At 35.4% G+C, this 22,503-nt stretch overlaps 1 protein-coding gene across 1 annotated transcript; it reads right to left on the reverse strand.

The window, feature by feature from the left end:
- Window positions 1-505: 505 nt before the first annotated feature.
- mtmr6 (myotubularin related protein 6) lies at window positions 506-21,183 on the reverse strand. Its single transcript, XM_051098671.1, has 14 exons — window positions 20,979-21,183; window positions 17,370-17,489; window positions 12,725-12,887; window positions 12,321-12,478; window positions 10,137-10,265; window positions 9,620-9,754; window positions 9,412-9,544; window positions 9,215-9,324; window positions 4,919-5,044; window positions 4,789-4,838; window positions 4,507-4,707; window positions 4,298-4,432; window positions 4,081-4,207; window positions 506-1,714 (listed from the first exon to the last, which is right to left on the reverse strand). The coding sequence occupies exons 1-14, from the start codon at window positions 21,000-21,002 to the stop codon at window positions 1,394-1,396; spliced, it is 1,932 nt and encodes a 643-aa protein (XP_050954628.1). The 5' UTR covers window positions 21,003-21,183; the 3' UTR covers window positions 506-1,393.
- Window positions 21,184-22,503: the final 1,320 nt, after the last annotated feature.

The following is a 22,503-nucleotide window of genomic DNA, read 5'->3' on the forward strand; positions in this document are numbered from 1 at the left end:
CGACATAACATTTCATTATTACAAGAAAAGATGAAGTTTTAACGACATAACATCTCGTTATTATGAGAAAAGATGTTTTAACGACATAACATCTCATTACAAGAAAATGTTTTAACGAGATAGTCGCCATTTTAACGTCGTAACATCTTGTTATTATGAGTAAAAATGTCGTTTTAACGTGATAACATTTCATTATTACAAGAAAAGATGTTGTTTTAACGACATAACATCTCGTTATTACGAGAAAATATGTCATTTTAACCAGAAATACATGTCGTTTCAGCTATAACACAAGAAAAGATGTTGTTTTAATGACATAACATCATTATGAGAAAATATGTCATTTTAACTAGAAAGAGATATTGAGTGGAAAAAAAATAATACGTGTGTGTCAGCAACACGTCACTGTAAAAAAAATAAATAAATAAAAATTCCAAAATATTATTTTGACAGACGTTTAGGCCACAAGCATTTATTTTTGTATTTTTTATTAATATACACTACTGGTCAAACGTTTGGAATAATTACGATTTTTTTAATGTTTTTGAAAGAAGTCTCTTATGCTCACCAAGGATACATTTATTGGATAAATACAGTAAAAACAATAAATTAAATATATTTTAAATAATTAATTTGTAAAATGTAATTTGTAATGGTTTACTGTGATTTTAGAATTCTTTATTGTATATTGTTTATACTGACAATCGCTTATTTTGTATGTGACAATGATTCAATGCTTTAGATTCTTCTTTCAGATCAGTACCCATAATGATTTATTGTTAGCTCATATAATCACCTGTAAATAAAAATTACCTTTGACCTGTCCTATGACATCACATTAACCTTTTGGGTTCCTAACTAACCCCCCTAATCGACCAGACTGCACATGGGACACTTGTGTGTAGGGCATCTCTGCAGTCATCCTTCATTCTAGACTGCATCAATCTTTGTGACACTGAATAAATTAATAAATTGAATAAATTAAGTTTTGAGTCCAAATACCTAAAAAAAAAAAAAATGGAGGTTTGGAGTCACAAGTCCATCAGCTCTTAGTTTAATCTTTTCTTTTAGTGCTATTGACATTGTTTAAAAAATGAGCAAACCAAAAAAAACAAGCTTTTTTTAAATGTAGATGACAGAAATAACATTTGAATTGACAGATATAACAATGAATTTACATTAAGGGATCCGTCTCTGAATTATTTCTTTGTCTATCGTACATGAGTGCAGTGCCTTCACGTAGAGTAAACAACTGCGCACACTGGCGCGCACACACACACACACACACACACACAAGCTAGCATACATACATCATCTTTCTCACAACTGAATATACAAATCTTATTTATTTCCAGTCCTCCTAGATTCCTTAGTTTTCCAAAATCAAGTGTCCTTAGCAGGTCATTCTGGCCACTCCAAACTCCAAGGTGACCACGGACGGCTCATTCTTGGAGCCGAATGATTCCTTCAGCTCTCCGTAACCATTCTCTGTGGCACTGTTGCCCTCTACAGTCCGTTCTCCGCCAGTGCTGGCTGGAGCATCTTCCCTGGCCTCCTCTCCAATCACCTCCTCATCTTCCTCTTGCTGCACTTCCTTTCGACTCAGAAGAGGAGCTCCCAGGATAAGGGACTGAGGTCGGGGAGGGAGACTGCGTTCTCTCGGAGGTGTCTGGGGCTTTAGTGGAGACGTGCTCACACCGAACTTCTGCAGCTTCTGTGGAAACCAAAATATACTTTACAGACATGAAAACATGTTCATAACAAAAGCAAAATTAGTTGCTGACAAATGCACAGAAAGCTTCACTGATTCTTGTTCCTTTGGGTTTTATTTCCATTTAGGAAAAAAGTTTAAAAAGTTTATAAAATGCTAAATTATAATTATAAATGATGTAAATATTATTTAAATTATTTATTAAATAATAATTATTTTTTAAATATTATTTAAAAAATGTAATATTATTTTTATGTGCATGTGTGTGTATGTAATTATAGAATTACTAAATTATTCATAATAATGATTGTTGCTGTAATAATAACAATTAAATTTATTATTTGTAATAATAATAGTATCTTTTAGTAATATCTTTTCAGTAACCTTTTCCCGTAATAACAAGATGTTATGTCGTTAAAATATCTTTTCTCGTAATAGAAAGACGTTATGTCGTTAAAACAACTTTTCTCGTAATAACGAGATTTTGTCGTTAAAACATCTTGTCTAGTAATAACGAAATGTTAAGCCGTTAAAACAACACCTTTTTTTGTTAAAACATCTTTTCTCAAACTAACGAGATGTTGTCGTTAAAACATGTTTTCTCGTAATAACGAGATTTTATTTCGTTAAAACAACATCTTTTCTCGTAATAACGATGTTATGTTAAAACATCTTTTCTCGTAATGACGAGATGTTGTCGTTAAAACATCTTTTCTTGTAATAACGAGATTTTATGTTGTCAAAACAATATCTTTTCTCGTAATAACAAGATGTTATGTCGTTAAAACAACATCTTTTCTCGTAATAACGAGATGTTGTCGTTAAAACATCTTTTCTCATAATAACGAGATTTTATTTAGTTAAAACAACATCTTTTCTCGTAATAACAAGATGTTATGTTAAAACTAGGGCTGTGAAATGATTAATCGCGATTAATCGCATGCGAAATAAAAGTTTGAGTTTGCCTAATATATGTGTGTGTACTGTGTGTAATTATTAAGTGTATATAAATACAAACACATTCATGTATATATTTAAGAAATATTTACAAGTATATGTATTTATTATAATTTATATATAATTCATATTATATATAAATAAAAATATTTTGTACATAACATATTTCTCTTAAATATATACATTAATTTATGTGTATTTATATATACGTAATAATTACACACAGTACACACACATTATTAGACAAACTCGATCTTTTATTTTGTATGCGATTAATCGCGATTAATCGTTTCCCAGCCCTAGTTAAAACATCTTTTCTTGTAATAACGAGATGTTGTCGTTAAAACAACATCTTTTCTCATAATAACAAGATGTTATGTCGTTAAAACAACATCTTTTCTCGTAATAACGAGATGCTGTCGTTAAAACATCTTTTCTCGTAATACCGAGATTTTATGTCGTTAAAACAACATCTTTTCTCATAATAACAAGATGTTATGTCGTTAAAACAACATCTTTTGTCGTAACAACGAGATGTTGCCGTTAAAACATCTTGTCTCGTAATAACGAAATGTTATGTCGTTAAAACATCTTTTCTTGTAATAGAAAGATTTTGTCATTAAAAGATTTTTCTTGCAATAACCAGATGTTTTGTCATTAAAACATCTTTTCTCATAATAACAATGTTATGTCATTAAAATATCTTTTCTCATAATAACAAGATGCTATGTTGTTAAAACATCTTTTTTATTATTGTTATTACAATAGTTAAAACATTATTATTATTGTTACATTCGCCATTTGGCCATTGGCCAAAGACCGAAATTATTAGTAGTAGTAGTAGTAGTATTACTACTGTTAATTAGCTACTGTTTTTAGTATTACATTTAGTATTAATATACTAAGTATACTTAGTATTACATTTTAGTATTATATATATGGTTGGTAAGTTTTAAAAACGTCAGACAAAACTAAAAAAGGCACTGGCAAAACTGGTAGAGCATGACATTAGCAATATCAAGGGCATGTAAATGAGTAGCTCATGAAGGCATTGTTTCTATTAAAATTCTATTTTGAATATTCTCAGAACACATTTCATTTGTGTGAACAATACTGAGGCTGTGATGGATGCAAATTCATTCCATTCAATGTGTCATAGATTCCAAAAATATATCCCATAGATATAGAACTTCAGAAAGCACGGACTGTCAATATTACACATCCTATTTGAACACAAAATGTACTTCAGTCCTTCACAGCCTTATATTGTTACCGCAACATTTTCTAAACCCTCAGGGGAAACTTAGTGGTACCGCAACACACAGAAATCCATGACTAATTCTTTTTCATGGGAAATGAGCGTTCAAGGCTTATTTTTTTATCCGATAACTAAGTTCCTATGGTGAACTCACAGTCTTCAAGGCTTGAACTGTGCCCTCAAGCTCTCGGTTGCTTTCTTTCAAGGTGAGGACGTGTTTGAGAATGGACTGCCGAGGGTGCATGGAACGGTCATATTGATGGTACATGTTTCTCCAGAACCTACAACACAAACCGGTTACTGATTAAACCGTTGCAGAGTCTAAATAAAGGAGGAGTCATTTATAAACAGAAAAGCTTAGTCATCTGTACTTGAAGTGGTAGGCTTGGGTAGACGGCTCCAAGACCGGGTGTGATTCTGCAAAGCTTGGGCTGTACACAGGGTTCAAGTAGTTCTGCTTTTCACTCAGTAGGTGAGCCCATAATGAATACGTCCTCTCCTTCAACCTGAAATGATATACACATGAAGTAAGTGGTTTAAGATGATGGATAGTAAGCAAATGCATGTTAGTTTTACTCACTGAAGGTCCTCTCTCTGCCGTTGGCTGTTGCCCAAGAAGTTGCCAAACTGGCAAGAATGGACGTGCTCATGAATCTGAATGAGGAACCACTCGCTAAACTCGAAAGCCTGAGGAAACTGTTCAGTCAGCTGCCATACGCACTCCAGGAACTGCGTGAAGATGGGTGACACTTCTTTTGGGTCAGGGTCCAACTGATCACATCTGCAGGGAAACAGGCGTCAAGGTTATTCTAGACTCTTCAAGTATCAAGAGTCAAAGAATTAAGCTGTGAGTCATGTTAACCTGTCTGCAAACTTGTGTCCAAAAGAAATCCAGTCTTTTTCTATAAGTACCTGAGAACAAGTGGAAGATATATTAGATGGTGGAAAAAGATAAATGGCAATGTCAGCTTGAACAGACGAAGGGCTCTTACCATGAAACCTTTAATGGTGCGATAGTACGGATCCATTAACAGAGAGCCTAGAGCGCAAACCTGAGCTGTCCGATCCCATCCATCAGAGCAGTGCACAAGGACGCTGGCGCCCTCCACAGTCACAGCCTGGTATTACAAAAACATTTATGAGAAACAAGGTTATTATAGTTAAATGATTTAAAAAAATATATATATATTTAAATATGTAATATATTTTTTAAATTTTTAGGCACTTTGTTACTTAAAATAAACTTTAACTGAAATAAAATATTACACACACATATACATATACATACCTAAAACTATTTTTTTTTTGTTTTTTAATTTTTTAAAAAAAAGCAAACTAATAAAAATGGGTGGAAAAATGTACTAAAACTAAAACGAAAACAGAAAATTAATTTTCATTTAATTTAACTTGCTGTACTAAAATTAATAAAAACTTTTTTTTTTTTTTAAAAGCAAACTATTAAGTTAAATAGTAAGAAATGAAATAAAATATAAAAATATAATATATATATATAATTTCAGCTAGTTGCCAACACTTCTCGTTTTAGTTTAACTTGATTAACTAAAATAACTAAAATTGAAATAAAAATCTGTAAAAAAAAAAAAATGTAAAAGCAATGAAATTCATTTTAGTTTAGTTTAACGAGGGTCGAAACAATAGCAAACAGATGTAACAAAGGCAAGACGTGGGGATAGTCCGTGTAGCAGGCGTGGGTCGATGATCGGCGAACGTAATCTAAAGAAGGGAAGGCAGAGGGGTAGTCCAAACAAACGAGCGAGAGTCCAAAAGGCAGGCGGCGAGACAGACCAAACGAGATGGCCAGACGAGAAAGCTAAACACAGGGAACTCGGGAAATCTGGAACTAGGGAACTCAATGCGATACAGTGAAATAACCACAATACTCCCTGAGTAACAGGGGGAAAGTCCGGGGCTTATACAGGGCGCCTGATTGGCCACAGGTGTTGATGCAATCAGCGCGATGGGTGACAGGATACGTAGTCCGGAGTGTAGTGTACCAGTCTGTGTGAAGTGACAGAGCGAGAGTGACAGCTGGTGGTGAGTGGACCGAAGGTCACCGACCAGATTCATGACATAGGAGACGGAGCAGGAGCCCACCACGGTGGAGCAGGAGGCGGAGTAGGAGGCGCGGGTGAACTGGGACCTGGGGAGAGCAGGGACAGAGGAGGCAGACAGAACAAGGAGAGAAGCAGAGAGTTCGTTGGCGGCCTCCAGGGCCGTGACAGGGGGAGCAGAGAGTCCAAATATGGCCGGGACAGGACAGGGCGAGAGTTCATAAACGGCCTCCGTGGCCGCTTCAGGACCAGGCATGGGTACTCTGGCTGAGTGAAGATTATTGGGCGCTACCACCGTGCAAGGAGCTAGGACAGGTGTCCCCGTTTTACGAGGTTCTGCAGCCTCAGCCGCCACCTCTGGGGAAACTGCGGTGGGCATCACAGCCGTTGAGGAATCCGCAGTTGGTGCTGCCACCTCCAGAGGCTCTGCAGCAAAAGCCGCCACCTCTGGAGTCTCAATGGTGGTATCCGCGACCCCTTTAGGAGGATCTGCTACCAGTACTGCCACCTCCGGGGGCACTGGCGCAGACTCACGGTCAGACGAGGCCTCTGGAGCAGACTTGTGAACAGACAAAACCTCTGGAGCAGATCTGTGATCAGACGAGACCTCTGGAGCAGACCTGTGATCAGACAAGACCTCTGGGGCAGACCTGTGATCAGACAAGACCTCTGGAGCAGACCTGTGATCAGACAAGACCTCTGGGGCAGACCTGTGAACAGACGAGACCTCAGGGGCAGACTTGTGAACAGACGTGACCTCAGGGGCAGACTTGTGAACAGACGTGACCTCAGGGGCAGACTTGTGAACAGATGTGGCCTCAGGAGCAGACCTGTGAACAGTCGTAACCTCAGGAGCAGACCTGTGAACAGTCGTGACCTCAGGAGCACAGTGTGCAGCCCACACACACCAAATGGCAACCGCCATTAAGGGAAGAGCAGCAGCGGGTGGCAGGACCTCTTTAATGGTTGGATTAGAAAGTGCTGATGCCACTGGGATGTTTGCAGCCCGCACTGACACTAGTGGTGGGTCCAGCACGCTGGCCATCATGATAGGCCGTGACCTTGGGGTGTCAGACAAGACGTGACTTGACTCTGAGCAGTCAGACGAGACGTGACTAGACTCCGAGCGGTCAGACGAGACGTGACTTGACTCTGGGTGGCCAGCCAGGACATGACCTGACTCTGGACGACCAGCTGGGATGTGACTTGGTTCGTGGAGACCAACTGAGACTTGACTTGGCTCATGGAGATCAGCAGTGACTTGACTTGGCTCGTGAAGATCAGCAGTGACTTGACCTGGTTCAGGAATGACAGCTGTAACTTTGCTTGACTCTGGAACAGCAGCTGTAACTTGGATTGACACTGGAACAACAGATCCACCGTCGCCGCCATTACATGAGCGTGCTCCGGCGCGGCCGCCATCTTGCGAATGGGGTCCGTTGTAAGTGCCATTATGTGAACACGCTCCGGCGCAGCCGCCATTTTGAGAACGGGCTCCGTCGCAGACGTCATTACGAGAGCATGCTCCGGTGCGGCCGCCATTTGACAAGCGGGTTGCACGGCCGGCGTTACCGCGATGTCACGTTGCTCCTCCACGACATCCACGGTAAACGATGAGCCCATAGTCAATAAGGCATAGTCCATGAAAGCAGCTAGCGATGAATGCGGACCCTTGCGTCTCAGCCTCGTCTTTAAAGGCTGATTAACGCCATCGCAGAAAATTTCAATTAATAGATAGTCCGGGAGGTCAGAATGATTAGAGATAGCCAAAAATTCATGGATGTGGTGTTCTAATGATCGTGGGCCTTGTTTGAGTCTGAATAAAATCCGGGTTGTGTCCATACCTGTATCATGTCCATCGGAAAAGCTGCTGGAACCTTGTGTGACGGAGTATTCTGTAATGTTGGGAGAGAGACGAGAGGCGAGCAGATCCATTCGCAAGCTTTTATTGGTTTTAGACAGAGACATGGTCGCAAACAGGCAGGGTCGAAACAACAGCAAACAGGAGTAACAAAGGCAAGATGTGGGGATAGTCCGTGTAGCAGGCGTGGGTCGATGATGAACGTAATCCGAAGGGGGAAAGGCAGAGGAGTAGTCCAAACAAACGCGCGAGAGTCCAAAAGACAGGCGGAGAGACAGATGAAACGAGTTGGCCAGGCGAGAAAGCTAAACACAGGGAACTCAAGAACTAGGGAACTCGGGAACTAGGGAACTCGGGAACTCGGGAACTCAACACGATACAATGAAATAACCACAATACTCTGTGAGTAACAGGGGGAAAGTCCGGGGCTTAAATAGGGTGCCTGATTGGCCACAGGTGTTGACGCAATCAGCGCGATGGGTGACGGGATACGTAGGCCAGGGTGTAGTGTAACAGTCTGTGTGATGTGACAGAGCGAGAGCGACATCTGGTGGTGAGCGGACCGAAGGTCACTGACCAGATTCATGACATACAATAACTAAAACTAAAATTTAAATAAAAACATAAAAATGTAATTTTTTAATGCAAAACAATAAAAATCAATTAAAATGAAAACAAAATTAATTTTCGTTAAGTGATACACTAAGATAACTCCAACTAAAATTAAAATAAAAATGTACAAATCTTTAAAAAAGCAAACGAATAAAATGAACAAAAAAACAAAATTCATTTTAGTTTAGCTCAAGCGAAAATTTGATGTTACATAAAAACATAAAATGTTTTTAAAAGGCGAACTAATAAAAAAGAAAAAAATGAAAACAGAAAATATAAAAATAAAAATTATTTCAAAATATGAATAAAAACTATAATAATACCAAAATGACCCTAATATGAAACTGATTAGAAATCTGTTTAATTCATACCCGTGTTGTTATTGTTAAAAAAAAAAAATACTAAAAGAATTCTCAGTAACTGAAACTGAAAAAAGTGGAAATCACACAATATATAAATATTAAAAAAAACTTACACATTAAAGTTAGAAATGCTGTCTTGGCAACTAACTGAAATAAGTTTAAAGTCCTAAAATTTCTCAAACTGAAATAAAAAAACAATAATAAATAAACAAATAAATAATTTTAAAAAATGCTCAAAGCATGTTACTAAAATGTAAACAAAAAATAAAATTAAAACTGTAAATATAAAAATAAATGCTAATTGAAAATATTAATAAATACTACAAAAATATATAAATAATACTAAAATGACATGGGCATGTAAGAAGACTGGAGTTTTACCCTGGCAAGGAATATAGCTGCATCCATAATGGCTTTGATATGACGCAACCATCCGCTGTTTTCCAGTCCAACCAGGTAATCAGTCATGGAAAGCGAGCGTGTTCCCATCACTATGAGGACACAAAAAACAAAAATGTTGACTATTCATGAAATTAAATAAGAATCAACCAAACTCTCACAAGTCAGCAGTCTCAGACCTTCCAGAAGCTTCTGCAAACTTCCTCTCATCACATGAATGTTCTCAATGCCCACAAACTGGAAGCGGATATTAGAGTAGTTGTCCTCATTCTCATATCCTTTCCCTGCCGCACGATTCGCCAGTGCGTTCAACTACAAAAACACAAAAGTGCTGTTGTGATCACCCAACCGGCTTGAAGAACACAAAAAAACATGACGACGTTCTACCTTAGGCCGAGTGTCCATCACATATATATATCGGCTGTTGTGATTGGACTTGCTGATGGCCTGAAGCATGTGTTCGTCTTCCAAACAGCGAGCGCTAAAGCCAGAAAGAGGCTGACTGCACCGACACACCGCCGCCTGGAGACATAGCACAAACAAATAGAAATGTTCAACTCCCTAAAATACGTTATAAAAGTAGAGTAAATAAGGAACGACAGACTTAACAAGACCAGTACAGGTGTTAGGAGAAAGCCGCTGGCATACAGCCCTGATTTGCCAGTAAAACTACTGTTTAACATAATCAGCCTCTGAGCGTTGACAAGCCATTACCTGTTTACCATTCCGCTCCATTTATCTAACGCCGCACAGAAGAAACAACTAACGCCCATTACTGTGTCAACAAACATCTGCACATAAAATAATTTTAATGAACGCTAAAGAATAACAAAGAGCCTACATCCTTCATATCAACCACTGGCTTTCTTTTTCTATGAGTAGAAAAGGAATAAACCATTCTTACCTTCTTCTCTTGGTAGAAGTATGTTAGAACAGGAAAGCGGCCTTTGCTTCTGAACTTGGAGCTTCCGACTATGATGGGTTTACTGGCCGTAATGGGTACGTATAAATCTCTTGGATATGTCTCACATACCTGAGCACATACAATTTAGAGTCAGTTTATATATAAATAAATATGAACTTGAGCGCCCAGAAAAGACGTGATATGTGAACGGCCCCTTTGAAAACCGCGTCTGTCAGCGGATCCCTAAGGGGCCGTTCACATATCATGCCTAAAACGTGTGGAAAATGCTAAAATATGAAATTAAATTTTTTTTAAGGAAGTACATTTAGACCAGGGAGTGAAAGAAACAAGTACCCAGCATATATAAGAACACAATTATTTTGGTATTATTTAAATATAGTATTATTATAGTGTGTATTAATATTTTTTATTCATTTTTGAATTGAGGCCCTATATTTTATTTTTTCCCAAATTATGTTTTATTTTTTCCAAATTCCATTTTTCTTTTAATTTTTCGACACTTAATGGTTAAATTAAAAAATATGAAACAAAACGCATGTCTAATTAATTGATATCATGAAACTTACACAATTTAGCAGCAATGTATTAAAAGTTTAATAAAAATAACATTTTGGGGGCCCAAGCACTGATCTATAATAGAGATCAGTGGGCCCAAGTTTGTTTTATTTGTTTTTTTTTCCGTTTTCATTTTTCTAAACTGTTTTAATGGCTAAATTTTAAAAACATGAATCAAAACATATGTTTAAGTAATTAAAATCATGAAACTTTTTAATAGCTATTTAACAGCAATTTATTAAATGTTTAACAAAAATTACATTTTTAAGTCCCTATTAAATCTGTTTTATTTATTTTTTTTTAATTCAGTTTTTTTTTTTTTTTTCCAAATTCTGTTTTGTCTGTTTTAATTTTTCTACAAAAATATGAACAAAAAAAAGGCATGTCTAATTAATTGATATCATAAAACTTACACAATTTAGCAGCAGATTATTAAACGTTTAATAAAAATGACATTTTAAAGCCCTATGAAATCGGTTTTATTTTTTCTTAAATTCAGTTTTATTTTTTCCAAATTCAGTTTTTTTGTTCTAATTTTTCTACACTCTGTTTTAATGGTTAAATAAAAAAATATGAAAAAAATGCATGTCTAATTAATTGATATCATAAAACTTAAAACAATTTAGCAGCAATTTATTACAAGTTAAATAAAAATAAAATTTTTAAGGCCCTATGAAATCTGTTTCATTTTTTCCCAAATTCTGTTTTATTTTAAATTCTGTTAATTTTTCTGGATTCCATTTTTTTTTCCATTTTAATTTTTCTACTCTCTGTTTTAATGCTTAAATTAAAAAACATAAATCAAAACATGTCTAATTAATAAAAATCATAAAACTTACACAATTTAACAGAATTTTTTTTAAAGTTTAACAAAAATTAAATTTTTAAGGCCCTATGAAATTTTATTTTATATTCCAATTCAGTTTTATTTTTTACCAAATTATGTGTTTTGCATTAATTTTCTGGATTTTATTTTAATGGTTTCATTGCATTTTAATAATCAAAAGCTTCTCTAATTAACAGATTTAAAAAAATAAGCATTTATTATGATTTTTTAAAAAAAAATCAGAATTACTGGTAAATTTCTGGTAAATAAATTCTGGTAAATACTCATTACAAATAATGTTTTAATAATAATTTCAATATCAGCAGTAGTACTATAATTAACGTTATAGTTGCTGTGAAGACCTTTAAGTCTATCAAAAAATGTATTCAGATTGATACACTAATTAGGTTACACTGTTATACAAATAGTTGATAACAAGTGACGCAATTATGAATGAACCACTGAATCATTCACTCATAAAATTTGTTAACAAACAAGCCATTTACAACCAAACTATATCAGATTCATTGACAAATAAAAAACCACTAGCACATACAGTACCTACCCGGCCCAACGTTTGCTTATTTGACTAAAACCTAGTTTTATTCCAACCACATTATTTTAATACTTGTCTTGTGGGACATTACACTCTATTTTAGGTTGCCTCACAGCCTCATGAGAGCGATTGTAGGTCACACACATCCTAAACTACATTCAGCATTGCTGGTTCAAAGAAAGAGAAGGTGATATTGAACATATTTCATACATTCACCCTCCCATACCTTGTACTCCCTGTTAACATCAGTCAATTGCCACTGGTCACATGGCACACCCATCCGTTCAAACTCAGCTGCGAGGTCTATGAGTTGCCAGCCCTCCTCTCTCTGTTGGTCATTCTGCTTTGGGTTGTAGGAGAACGCGTAGAGCTCGTCGTAGGACACTGGTGTACAGAATAAATAAAGAAGTTAATAAACTTCACAAAAGGTGAAAATGAAAGTCAAAGTATTCAGGCGACCATCTGGAGTTGCTACTGATGCTCACATGTCCCTGACCTCCAGCCAACAACGCATGACTACAATATCCTGCGTTCAGTCACAGAACAGAGGGTGGTCAAGACCTAAGGGCCTCCCCTGTGACTTTTCAGGCTATTTATTCTTGATGAGGGCAGATATGTGATTTTACCCACCTGGTCTCAGTAGCCTGAGCAGGGAGCTGTAGATATCATGGCAGTCACGCTCCCGTGGGATTACGAAGTGGACAACCCGGAAATTTCGGCACTGAATGAGGAGCGGACAGCCACTGGTTGTGAGGGACAGCTTCTCCACAGAGGCGATGTGGTGATGAAGGATCTGAACACACAAATGGATAAATACAGAACTCATTTACAGAATTCAACTAAAGTCGATTTAGTAAAGCCAAATTTAAAGGAATAGCTCACCCAAAAATTAAACTTCTGCCTAGGGGTGGGTGATATCGCATATATAAGGCCCTATGAAATCCGTTTTATTTTTTCTTAAATTAAGTTTTATTTTTTCCACATTCATTTTTCTCTTTTTTAATTTTTCTGGAATCCATTATATTCTGTTTTAAGTTTTCTACACTCTGTTTTAATGGTTAAATTTAAAAATATGAATGAAAACACGACTAATTAATTGAAATCATGAAACTTACACAATTTAACAACAATTTATTAAAAGTTTAACAAAAATTTAAATTTTAAGGCCCTATGAAATCCGTTTTATTTTTTCTTAAATTCAGTTTTACTTTTTCCAAATTCAGTTTTTTCTTTTTTAATTTTGGTGGAATCCATTATATTGTTTTAATTTTTCGACAGTCTGTTTTAATGCTTAAACTAAAAAAATATTAATCAAAACGCATGTCTAATTAATTAAAATCATAAACAATTTAACAGCAACTTATTAAAAGTTTAATAATTACATTTTTAACAAATTTAGATTTTTTATGATGAAATCAGAAAACTTTCCGACCCTGCATAAACAGCAACGCAACTGACACGTTCGACGCCCAGAAAGGTAGAAAAGACATTTTTCAAATAATCTAAGTGACATTAGTGGTTCAACCATAATGTAACGCTGTTTAAAATGTGGTTTTCAAATGTTAGTGAAACACATTTATAGCTGTGATGAACTACTTTTTTCTACTATATTCCCTGCCACTAGTTTGGTCTTCAAGCATCTGTTTTTGCTGAAGACATGTTGAAATCTTTCGTTTTTCCTTCCTTCCTCTTCTTGTGTTCCTCTATCTTTAAGAGGAATGTAATGTGCAATAACATGACAAGGAGAATCTAATACATGCATACACAATTACCATATTCAATTAACTACACAGCACTTTTGGAAGGTCATAACATGGGGTGTTATTAAAATGCGCATGTATCTGCATTTCGATTTGCATCGTGACTCAGTGTGCTGTTGTCATTGATCACTCAAGTGTGTATGTAATGCATAATGCATGGGGAACAGAAGGCAGTGCTGCAGGCAGACAGAGAGACGTTTTGTGCGAGCCGGTCCTGAGAGTGAAGAAGCTGCACGTGAGAGTGCAGAATTTGTTTCAGCTGGGTTCCAGACTGTCATGTGAACATCTGGTACTCCAACCAGCCAGCTAGTTTTTAGAAAGTGCTGGAACAAAGTCACAAAAATCTGCTTTTGAGGCCAGATCTCTTGTAAACTAAAATAAGATCAAGGATGGCCTTGTAAAAACAGGCTTAAATGGCTAGTATAAACAAGATGCATTATATATTATATTCATATTATATTAAAATAAAATAAAAGTATTAATTAAAAAAAAAAACATACTGAACCCAAACTTCTGAAAGGTTGTGAATGACCGAATGAGTGAAAAATAGATTAAAAAGTCTTAAAATTTGGAAAATAAATCCTCAGATAAACATCATCACATGACATATCACAGTGTCATTATTTATTTTTAAAAAAATACAGCCAAGAGGGAAAGGCCATGTGTGACAAAATTAGGGCACCCTATGAGTCAACTGCCTGTAGATCCACTTTTAGCAGCAATAACTTGAAGCATTCATTTTCTGTGTGATTTTATCAGTCTCTCACATCATTCTGGAGGAACTTCTTCTTTTCAACATTGCTCCAGTTTATTGAGGTTTGTGGGCATTTGCTTACGCACAGCTCTCACCACAGCATTTGAGTCAGGATGTCTGGCCTATTGCAAGACCTTGATTCTTTTCTTTCAGCCATTCTGTTGTGGATTTGCTGGTGTGCTTGGGATCATTGTCCTGTTGCATGACCCAATTTTGGCCCAACTTTAGATGTCGGACAGATGCCCTACAGAGAAGTTCATGGCCAACTCAATGACTGTGAGGTGCTCAGGTCCTGTGGCTACAAAACAAGCCCAAAATTATCAGCCCTCCTCCAGCATGCTTGTCTTTTGGTATGAGGCATTTGTGCTGATATTCTCTTTAGGTTTTCACCAAACTTGGCGCTGTGCATTATGGCCAAAGATCTCCACTTCGGTCTCGTCTGTTCAAAAGACATTATTCTAGAAGACTTGTGTTTGTTCAGATGCAACTTTGCAGACCTAAACTGTGCTGCAATGTTTTTTTATTTTTAGATAGAAGTGGCTTTCTTCTGCCAAGCCTTCCAAACATGCCATTTTTGTCCCATATTTTTCTAATGGTATTGTCATGAACTTCATCATTTAAAGGGGCCATCGGACGCTAAGTTCACTTTTACACGTTGTTTGAACATTAATGTGTGTTGGCAGTGTATGTACAAATCTACCCTATAATGATAAAAATCCATGCAGTGGTTTTAATAATATTCCCTTTTTCAAATCGAGCTATTCTCAGATGCCTGTCATTGTGGCGTCACACTAACAGAGGCCGCTCCCACGATAGTTGATTGACATGAGCGTCTTACCTCAGATCAGTTGTAACAGTTCAACCTACATGTTTCGATGCCAGAGCAATGATGTAAGGTAGACAAGAATTGAGCGACTGAGATGTTGTGTTGCTGGATTTAATAATGAACATAGTGGTCGTCATTTACTCCTGACATCTAAGTCGCTGAAGATGCAGTAGATTACGTTTGTTTGTGAAGGGAATGCACCTCCCGATCTACATATATCCGTCTATGTTCGCACGAATCATACGTGATCCAGCTTCACTTACAGCAGAAGTGAGTATAAGGGTTTTTTTTATGAATCTTTGCGATCGCCTTTCCTTATAACGTGGTAGTTAGCAAGTTTAGCAGCTAAACGCGGCTAAAGTAAACAGGCTCGTCTCTCCACAGAGAGAAAAGAGGGGCAGGGCGGAGCTGATTTTGGCAAGGTAAAAGGGTGTTGTTTTACACAACCATTGAAATTTTTTAACCAAAGTATTTTATAGACTTTTCATTAAGACTCTAAAGTATCATATCAACTTGTGGAAAATGGGCATCCGATGACCCATTTAACATGTTAACTGAGGCCTGTAGAGTCTGAGGTGTAATTCTTGGGTTGTCTGCTATTTCTCTGAACTTTACACGGTCTGATCTTGGGGTGAATTTTCTGGGACGTCCACTCCTGGAAGGAGAGGTGTCTGTTTTAAATGTCTTCCACTTGTGAATAACCTTCAAATTGTTTGAAAATGGCCGTATTACTCTTCTCAGATTGATGGCAGCAACAATTGCTTCTCTAAGATGATTGCTGATGTCCCACCTCCTTGGCATTGGGTTAACACACACCTGAAGGCTCCAGACCAGCAAACTGCCAAAGCTTATGCTTTTATAGAGGCGCTCAGACTTGCTGATGATCAGTTAATCAAAGGTATTTGATTAGCAGTGCTTGACTGTTATTTACCCTTAATTCCAATGTTAACAGTAAGGGTGTCCTAACTTTGCCACACATGTTTTTTCCATTTTGGCTTTATTTTTGTTCAGTAAATAATGACACAGTGAAATTTGTCATGTGTTGTTGTTCATCTGAGGTTTTATTTTCGAAATTGTAAGACCAGCCAAGGACCAGTTTTTTTTTAATGATGTCCTGATATGGAAAACCATGGAATTCAATATGGTGTTCTAACGTTTTCACATGACTGTAGATAGATAGATCTAAATCGATTAATAACGATTAATCGCATCCAAAATAATAGTGTTTACACGATATATGTGTGTATAAATCATTGTTTATTATATTAGTGGTGTCAAATTGATTAACCACGCTTAATATAGTACATATTAAGCGTGATTAATCAATTTGACAGCACTAATATAATAAACAATGATTTATAAAACAAACAAAAAAAATTATAAAGATATATAAAAAACTCTGTGTTTGAGATAATGGAATTGTTTCACCAGTTTTATCGCCCGCCAGGCAAATATATATATATGTTTAAAGGATTAATTGCATAATACCCTTAAAATCTCTCAAGATAAACTTTGTTGGTCAGTTTTAACCAGCGGCCTCCGATCTGCTTCCTATGCTGAGGAGATGGTGAGATAAAGTTAATCATCCACGATACGCTCACACACTGAGACGGACAGATCAGTGGACTCTAAACGTGGCAGATCACATCTTGAGCTATGTGGGTCATTGGTATTCATGTCCTCTCCTGGCCTCCCCTACACTCTTGTATTCACTTGGCCTCGAGGGCAAGCTCCGCCGACAGGTTTCCACAGCAACAATGCCTACTGCCAACGTGAGGAACTAGTAACCTCATTCCCATGATCTAATTCTCTATAATCCTGTAAACAAAAAGGGTGGTACTGTATATCCAAGCTAGCTACCCTGTCGGTCACACAGGAATTCTTTATCACGTCATGACAGATCGTTTAGAGACGGTTAAGAGGGGCTTTTCATACCCATATCTCCTGGGCGCTGGTTGAATTACTCTCCACGAAGATCAGATGTGTGGCCGTCAGATGGAGGGTTCCTGTGACAGACTTGTTGCTAAAGCGATCTAGCAGCTTCACTTGTTCTACCTGTGGAGGAAAGAATATGTTACATATTAAGATTAACTGTAAAACTCTGAGTAACTCAAGCCAAGCCAAATATATCTTTCATCTTGTAAATATGAACCTAGCCATGAGCAATTTTTGCATAATCCACTGGCAGATCCAAGCAAAATCAACTCACGTTTTTCACATTCTCTGCATATATTTTAAGGGAAAACCTTAAACATGGTAAAAATCTGTTAAATGGAGCCATGCTTCTAATTGTAGCTGAAAGTATAATCGAATACTTCAAAATATTTCATAAACAAAACCAAAAAGTGTGAATTGGGTGTCGCAGACATATGCTGAGTCATCCCTTAACATATATAAATCGATTAATCAATTAATCACAATTTTTCGCATCCAAAATAAAAGTTTGTGTTTACACAATATGTGTGTGTGTATATTTATATGTACACAATTTTGGCATAATGCAAAATAGGTTAACTTTCACTAGCAGGATCAAACAAAATCTACATGTTTTTCATATTTTCTGCATATATTTTAAAGGAAAACCTGAGGAAATTATTTAAACTTAGTAAAAATCTGTTACATGGAACTATGCTTTAATTTGTAGCTTAACTGTAAACAAATATTTCAAAATATTTTATAAACAAACACAAAAAGTGTAAACTGGGTGTTGCATACATATGCTGAGTCACATATATAAATCGATGAATCGCATTAATCGAATCCAAAATAAACGTTTGTGTTTACACGTGTGTGTATATATTTATATGTATACAATATTTTGCCATAATCCAAAATAGATGAACTTTCACTAGCAGGACCAAGCAGAATCTACTCATGTTTTTCACATTTTCTGCATATATTTTAAAGAAAAACCTGAGGGATTTATTTAAACTTCGTAAAAATCTCTTACATGGAACTATGCCTTAAATTTGTAGCTTAACGTGTAAGCAAATATTTAAAAACATTCTATAAACAAACACAAAAAGTGTGAATTGAGTGTTGCATACAGATGCCGAGTCATTGCTTAATATATATAAATCGATTAATCGCATCCTAAATAAAAGTTTGTGTTTACACAATATGTGTGTGCATATTTATATGTATAAAAATTTGTCATAATCAAAAAAAATATTAACTTTAACTAGCAAGACCAACAAAACAGATGCTGAGTCATTGCTTAATATACACTACCGTTCAAAAGTTTGGGGTCAGTAAGACTTGTAATAGTCTTTAAAGAAGTCTCTTATGCTCATCAAGGCTGCATTTATTTGATTAAAAATATAGAAAAAAACAGTAATATTGCAAAATGTTTTTTACAATATAAAATAATGTTTTTTATTTTAACATACTTTAAAATAGAATTTATTCCTGTGATGAAAAGCTGAATTTTTATCAGCTGTTACTCCAGTCTTAAGTGTCACATGATCCTTCAGAAATCATTCTAATATGCAGATTTATTATTAGAATGATCAATGTTAGATATTATAAACAGTTGTGCTGCCAAATATTTTTTGGAACCTGTGATTTTTTTTTTTTTCAGGATTCTTTCATGAAAAACAAGTTAAAAAAGTACAGTGTTTATTCAAAATATAAATATTTTATAACAATGTAAATTATTTATTATTAACTTTTAATAAACTTTTAATTATTAACTTAATACACCCTTGGTGAATAAAAGTATTAATTTCTTAAAAAAAAAAAAAAAAAAAAGAAAAGAAACAATAAAAATGTACTGACCCCAAACTTTTGAACGGTAGTGTATATAAATTGATTAATCGATTAATCACGATTAATTGCATCCAAAATAAAAGTTTGTGCTTACATACTGTGTGTGTATATTTATATGTATACAATTTTGGCATAATCCAAAATAGATGAACATTCACTAGTAGGACCAAGCAAAATCTACTCATGTATTTCACATTTTCTGCATATGTTTTAGAGGAAAACCTGAGGAAGTTATTTAAATATGGTGAAAATCTGTTAAATGGAGCTACACTTTAATTTGCAGCTTAACGTATAAGCAAATATTTTGTGAATTGGGTGTCGCATACAGGTGCTGAGTCATCGCTTAATATATATAAATCGATTAATCAGGATTAATTGCATCCAAAATAAAAGTCTGTTTTTACACAATATGTGTGTGTGTATATTCATATGTATACAATTTTGGCATAATCCAAAATAGATGAACTTTTACTAGCAGGACCAAGCAAAATCTACTCATGTTTTTCACATTTGCTGCACAGATTTTAAAGGAAAATCTGAGGAATTTATTTAAATATGGTGAAAAACTGTTAAACGGAGCTACGCTTTGATTTGTAGTTGAAAGTATAATCGAATACTTAAAAATATTTCATAAACAAACACAGAAAAGTGTGAATTGGGTGTTTGCTCATTTTTAAGCTGATAAACCACAACAGACTCCTACAGTTAAATGGCTGTGCGTTATATTAACAAACATCACATTAATTGGTAGTGCATATCTTGGTCTACATCTTATCACAAATACCATCCTACCACATATTTGGACACGCACTAAAACGGAAAACATGATTAGAGGGTCAGTTTAGTGAAAACAAACCAAATTGCCTAAGACACCGAACACAGACGTCAATAGACATTCATTCATATTATTTAAAACTACTGTATTTTACAATTAGATCTGCCTCTGTTTCCCAGCAACTGGCCTGCAGCTAAGCAACACACTTCCTGTGACCGCAATAAAATCAGCAGACATCAGAAAACAAACAGTGAGTACGATTTTTAAAAGGAAACTGACAAAAGCAACAGTGCGTAGAAACGATGTACAGCAGTTTATACACTGCTTCAGGTATTTAAAAAAAAATTAAATATAATTTATATATAATATTATATAGACAATATTTTTATTTATTTATTTAAATATTTATTTTATTTATTATTTTTTATTTTTTTCAACAGACCCACTTGAGTGTCTTTATGGGCCCAGGACTCCTGGCTGAAAACCCTGACAAGAACATGATGAAAATATAAAAAGATAAAGTTTATTATACTCCAGTTACTGTAATAATGAAGTGATTCATGATGTCACAACAAATAAAATTTACAGTATACATTCAGAAGTAAGGCAGTTTTGGGAGCCTTATTCATTACATCACTGTTCTAATGTCTTAAGACAAACATAAAAATGCAGAATCAGCCTCCAAGGCCCAAAGCTTTCAGGACAGACCAGTTCTGCACAGATTTTGAAATCTGTCAAAATGGCCACAAAGGCAGAAATTCCACATACGGATCACCGGGACTAGATTCTAGTGCATTCGGCTCATAAATACAAGGCCAGAAGATAGAAATAAACATAACCACTAATGAGAGCTGCGCGTCCGATTTATATAGTGACACCACGACATAAGTTAAGACACATTTGTAGACGCATACATTCAGTTGCATTTAACAACTGTTTGTGACTTTGAAGTCAATGACTGGTTGAAATCTCACAGAATTGTACTATTTACTAAATTGTACCTTTGGTGTGCGGATGTGCTCCATGATGTCGCTGTATTAGCGTGGTCAGCACAAGGAAGGGATGACAATATCCTAAACAGATGCGTTCACACATCGGATGAATTAGTGAAGAATAAATCCGCCTCCGTTTGAAGCCACGTTCAAAACATCTCTTCTACTAGCAGCTAGCAGTTTCTGCTGCTCTACTCAGCACTTCCTACTTGGGGCGTGTCTGTGTGAAAAACAGACGGGTGCATTCTGGGAAATGTAGTTTTCTGACGCATCTAGCTTTTTTTTTAGTTTTTCAGTTGATTTTCAATAACCTACGGTTGACAAAGCATTTACCATAACTTGTTTCATAATTTATAAATCATATATTATGCATATTGTGAGTAAGTCTTTAGCATTTCTTAGCCTTTTATTAAAACAGGGCTTTCAGTCCACCTTTTTGTTCCCGTCAAAGTGGGCGTGGCCATTAGTACATTTTATGGGTCTGGATTCCGGTTTCATCCACGTCTAGCTATTTTTAGCTGTACAAAACAGCTCGTTTTGCTGCTTGATGCTGCAAATTGGCGTGTGTTACCATATTATTTTAATATATTATTTTAATTATGAGCACACTGGTTTGTAGTGCAGTTTTACTGTTTACTGCACATTGTTATTCTTCTTATTATTTCCTTATAGCAGATAATAAACCGGAAACCTTAACCATAGGATTACTTCCTTATTGAAGAAAAAGGCTGATGATCATCTTTGTGCTGGAGCCCATCCTAAAATTTATAATGCAACTATATATGTACAAAAAGACGTATTTGCATCATTACAGTTACATGATCCTTTAGAAATCACTCTAATATTCTGATTTGCTGCTCAAAAACATTTAATATTATTATGTTGAAAACAGCTGAGTAGAAATATATATATATATATATATATATATACATATATATATATATATATATATATATATATATACACTACGTTCAAAAGTTTGGGGTTAGTGCATTTTTATTGTTTCTTTTTTTTTTTTTTTTTTTTTTTTTAAGAAATTAATACTTTTATTCACCAAGAATGTATTAAGTTAATAATTAAAAGTTTATTAAAAGTTAATAATAAATAATTTACATTGTTATAAAATATTTATATTTTGAATAAACACTGTACTTTTTAAACTTGTTATTCATGAAAGAATCCTGAAAAAAAAAAAAATCACAGGTTCCAAAAAATATTTGGCAGCACAACTGTTGATATTATCCAACATTGATCATTCTAATAATAAATCTGCATATTAGAATGATTTCTGAAGGATCATGTGACACTTAAGACTGGAGTAACAGCTGATAAAAATTCAGCTTTTCATCACAGGAATAAATTCTATTTTAAAGTATGTTAAAATAAAAAACATTATTTTATATTGTAAAAACATTTTGCAATATTACTGTTTTTTTTCTATATTTTTAATCAAAAAATGCAGCCTTGATGAGCATAAGAGACTTCTTTAAAGACTATTACAAGTCTTACTGACCCCAAACTTTTGAACGGTAGT

The sequence above is a fragment of the Labeo rohita genome, chromosome 24, assembly GCF_022985175.1.
Source record: "Labeo rohita strain BAU-BD-2019 chromosome 24, IGBB_LRoh.1.0, whole genome shotgun sequence".
In the NCBI taxonomy this organism is placed as follows: Eukaryota; Metazoa; Chordata; class Actinopteri; order Cypriniformes; family Cyprinidae; genus Labeo; species Labeo rohita.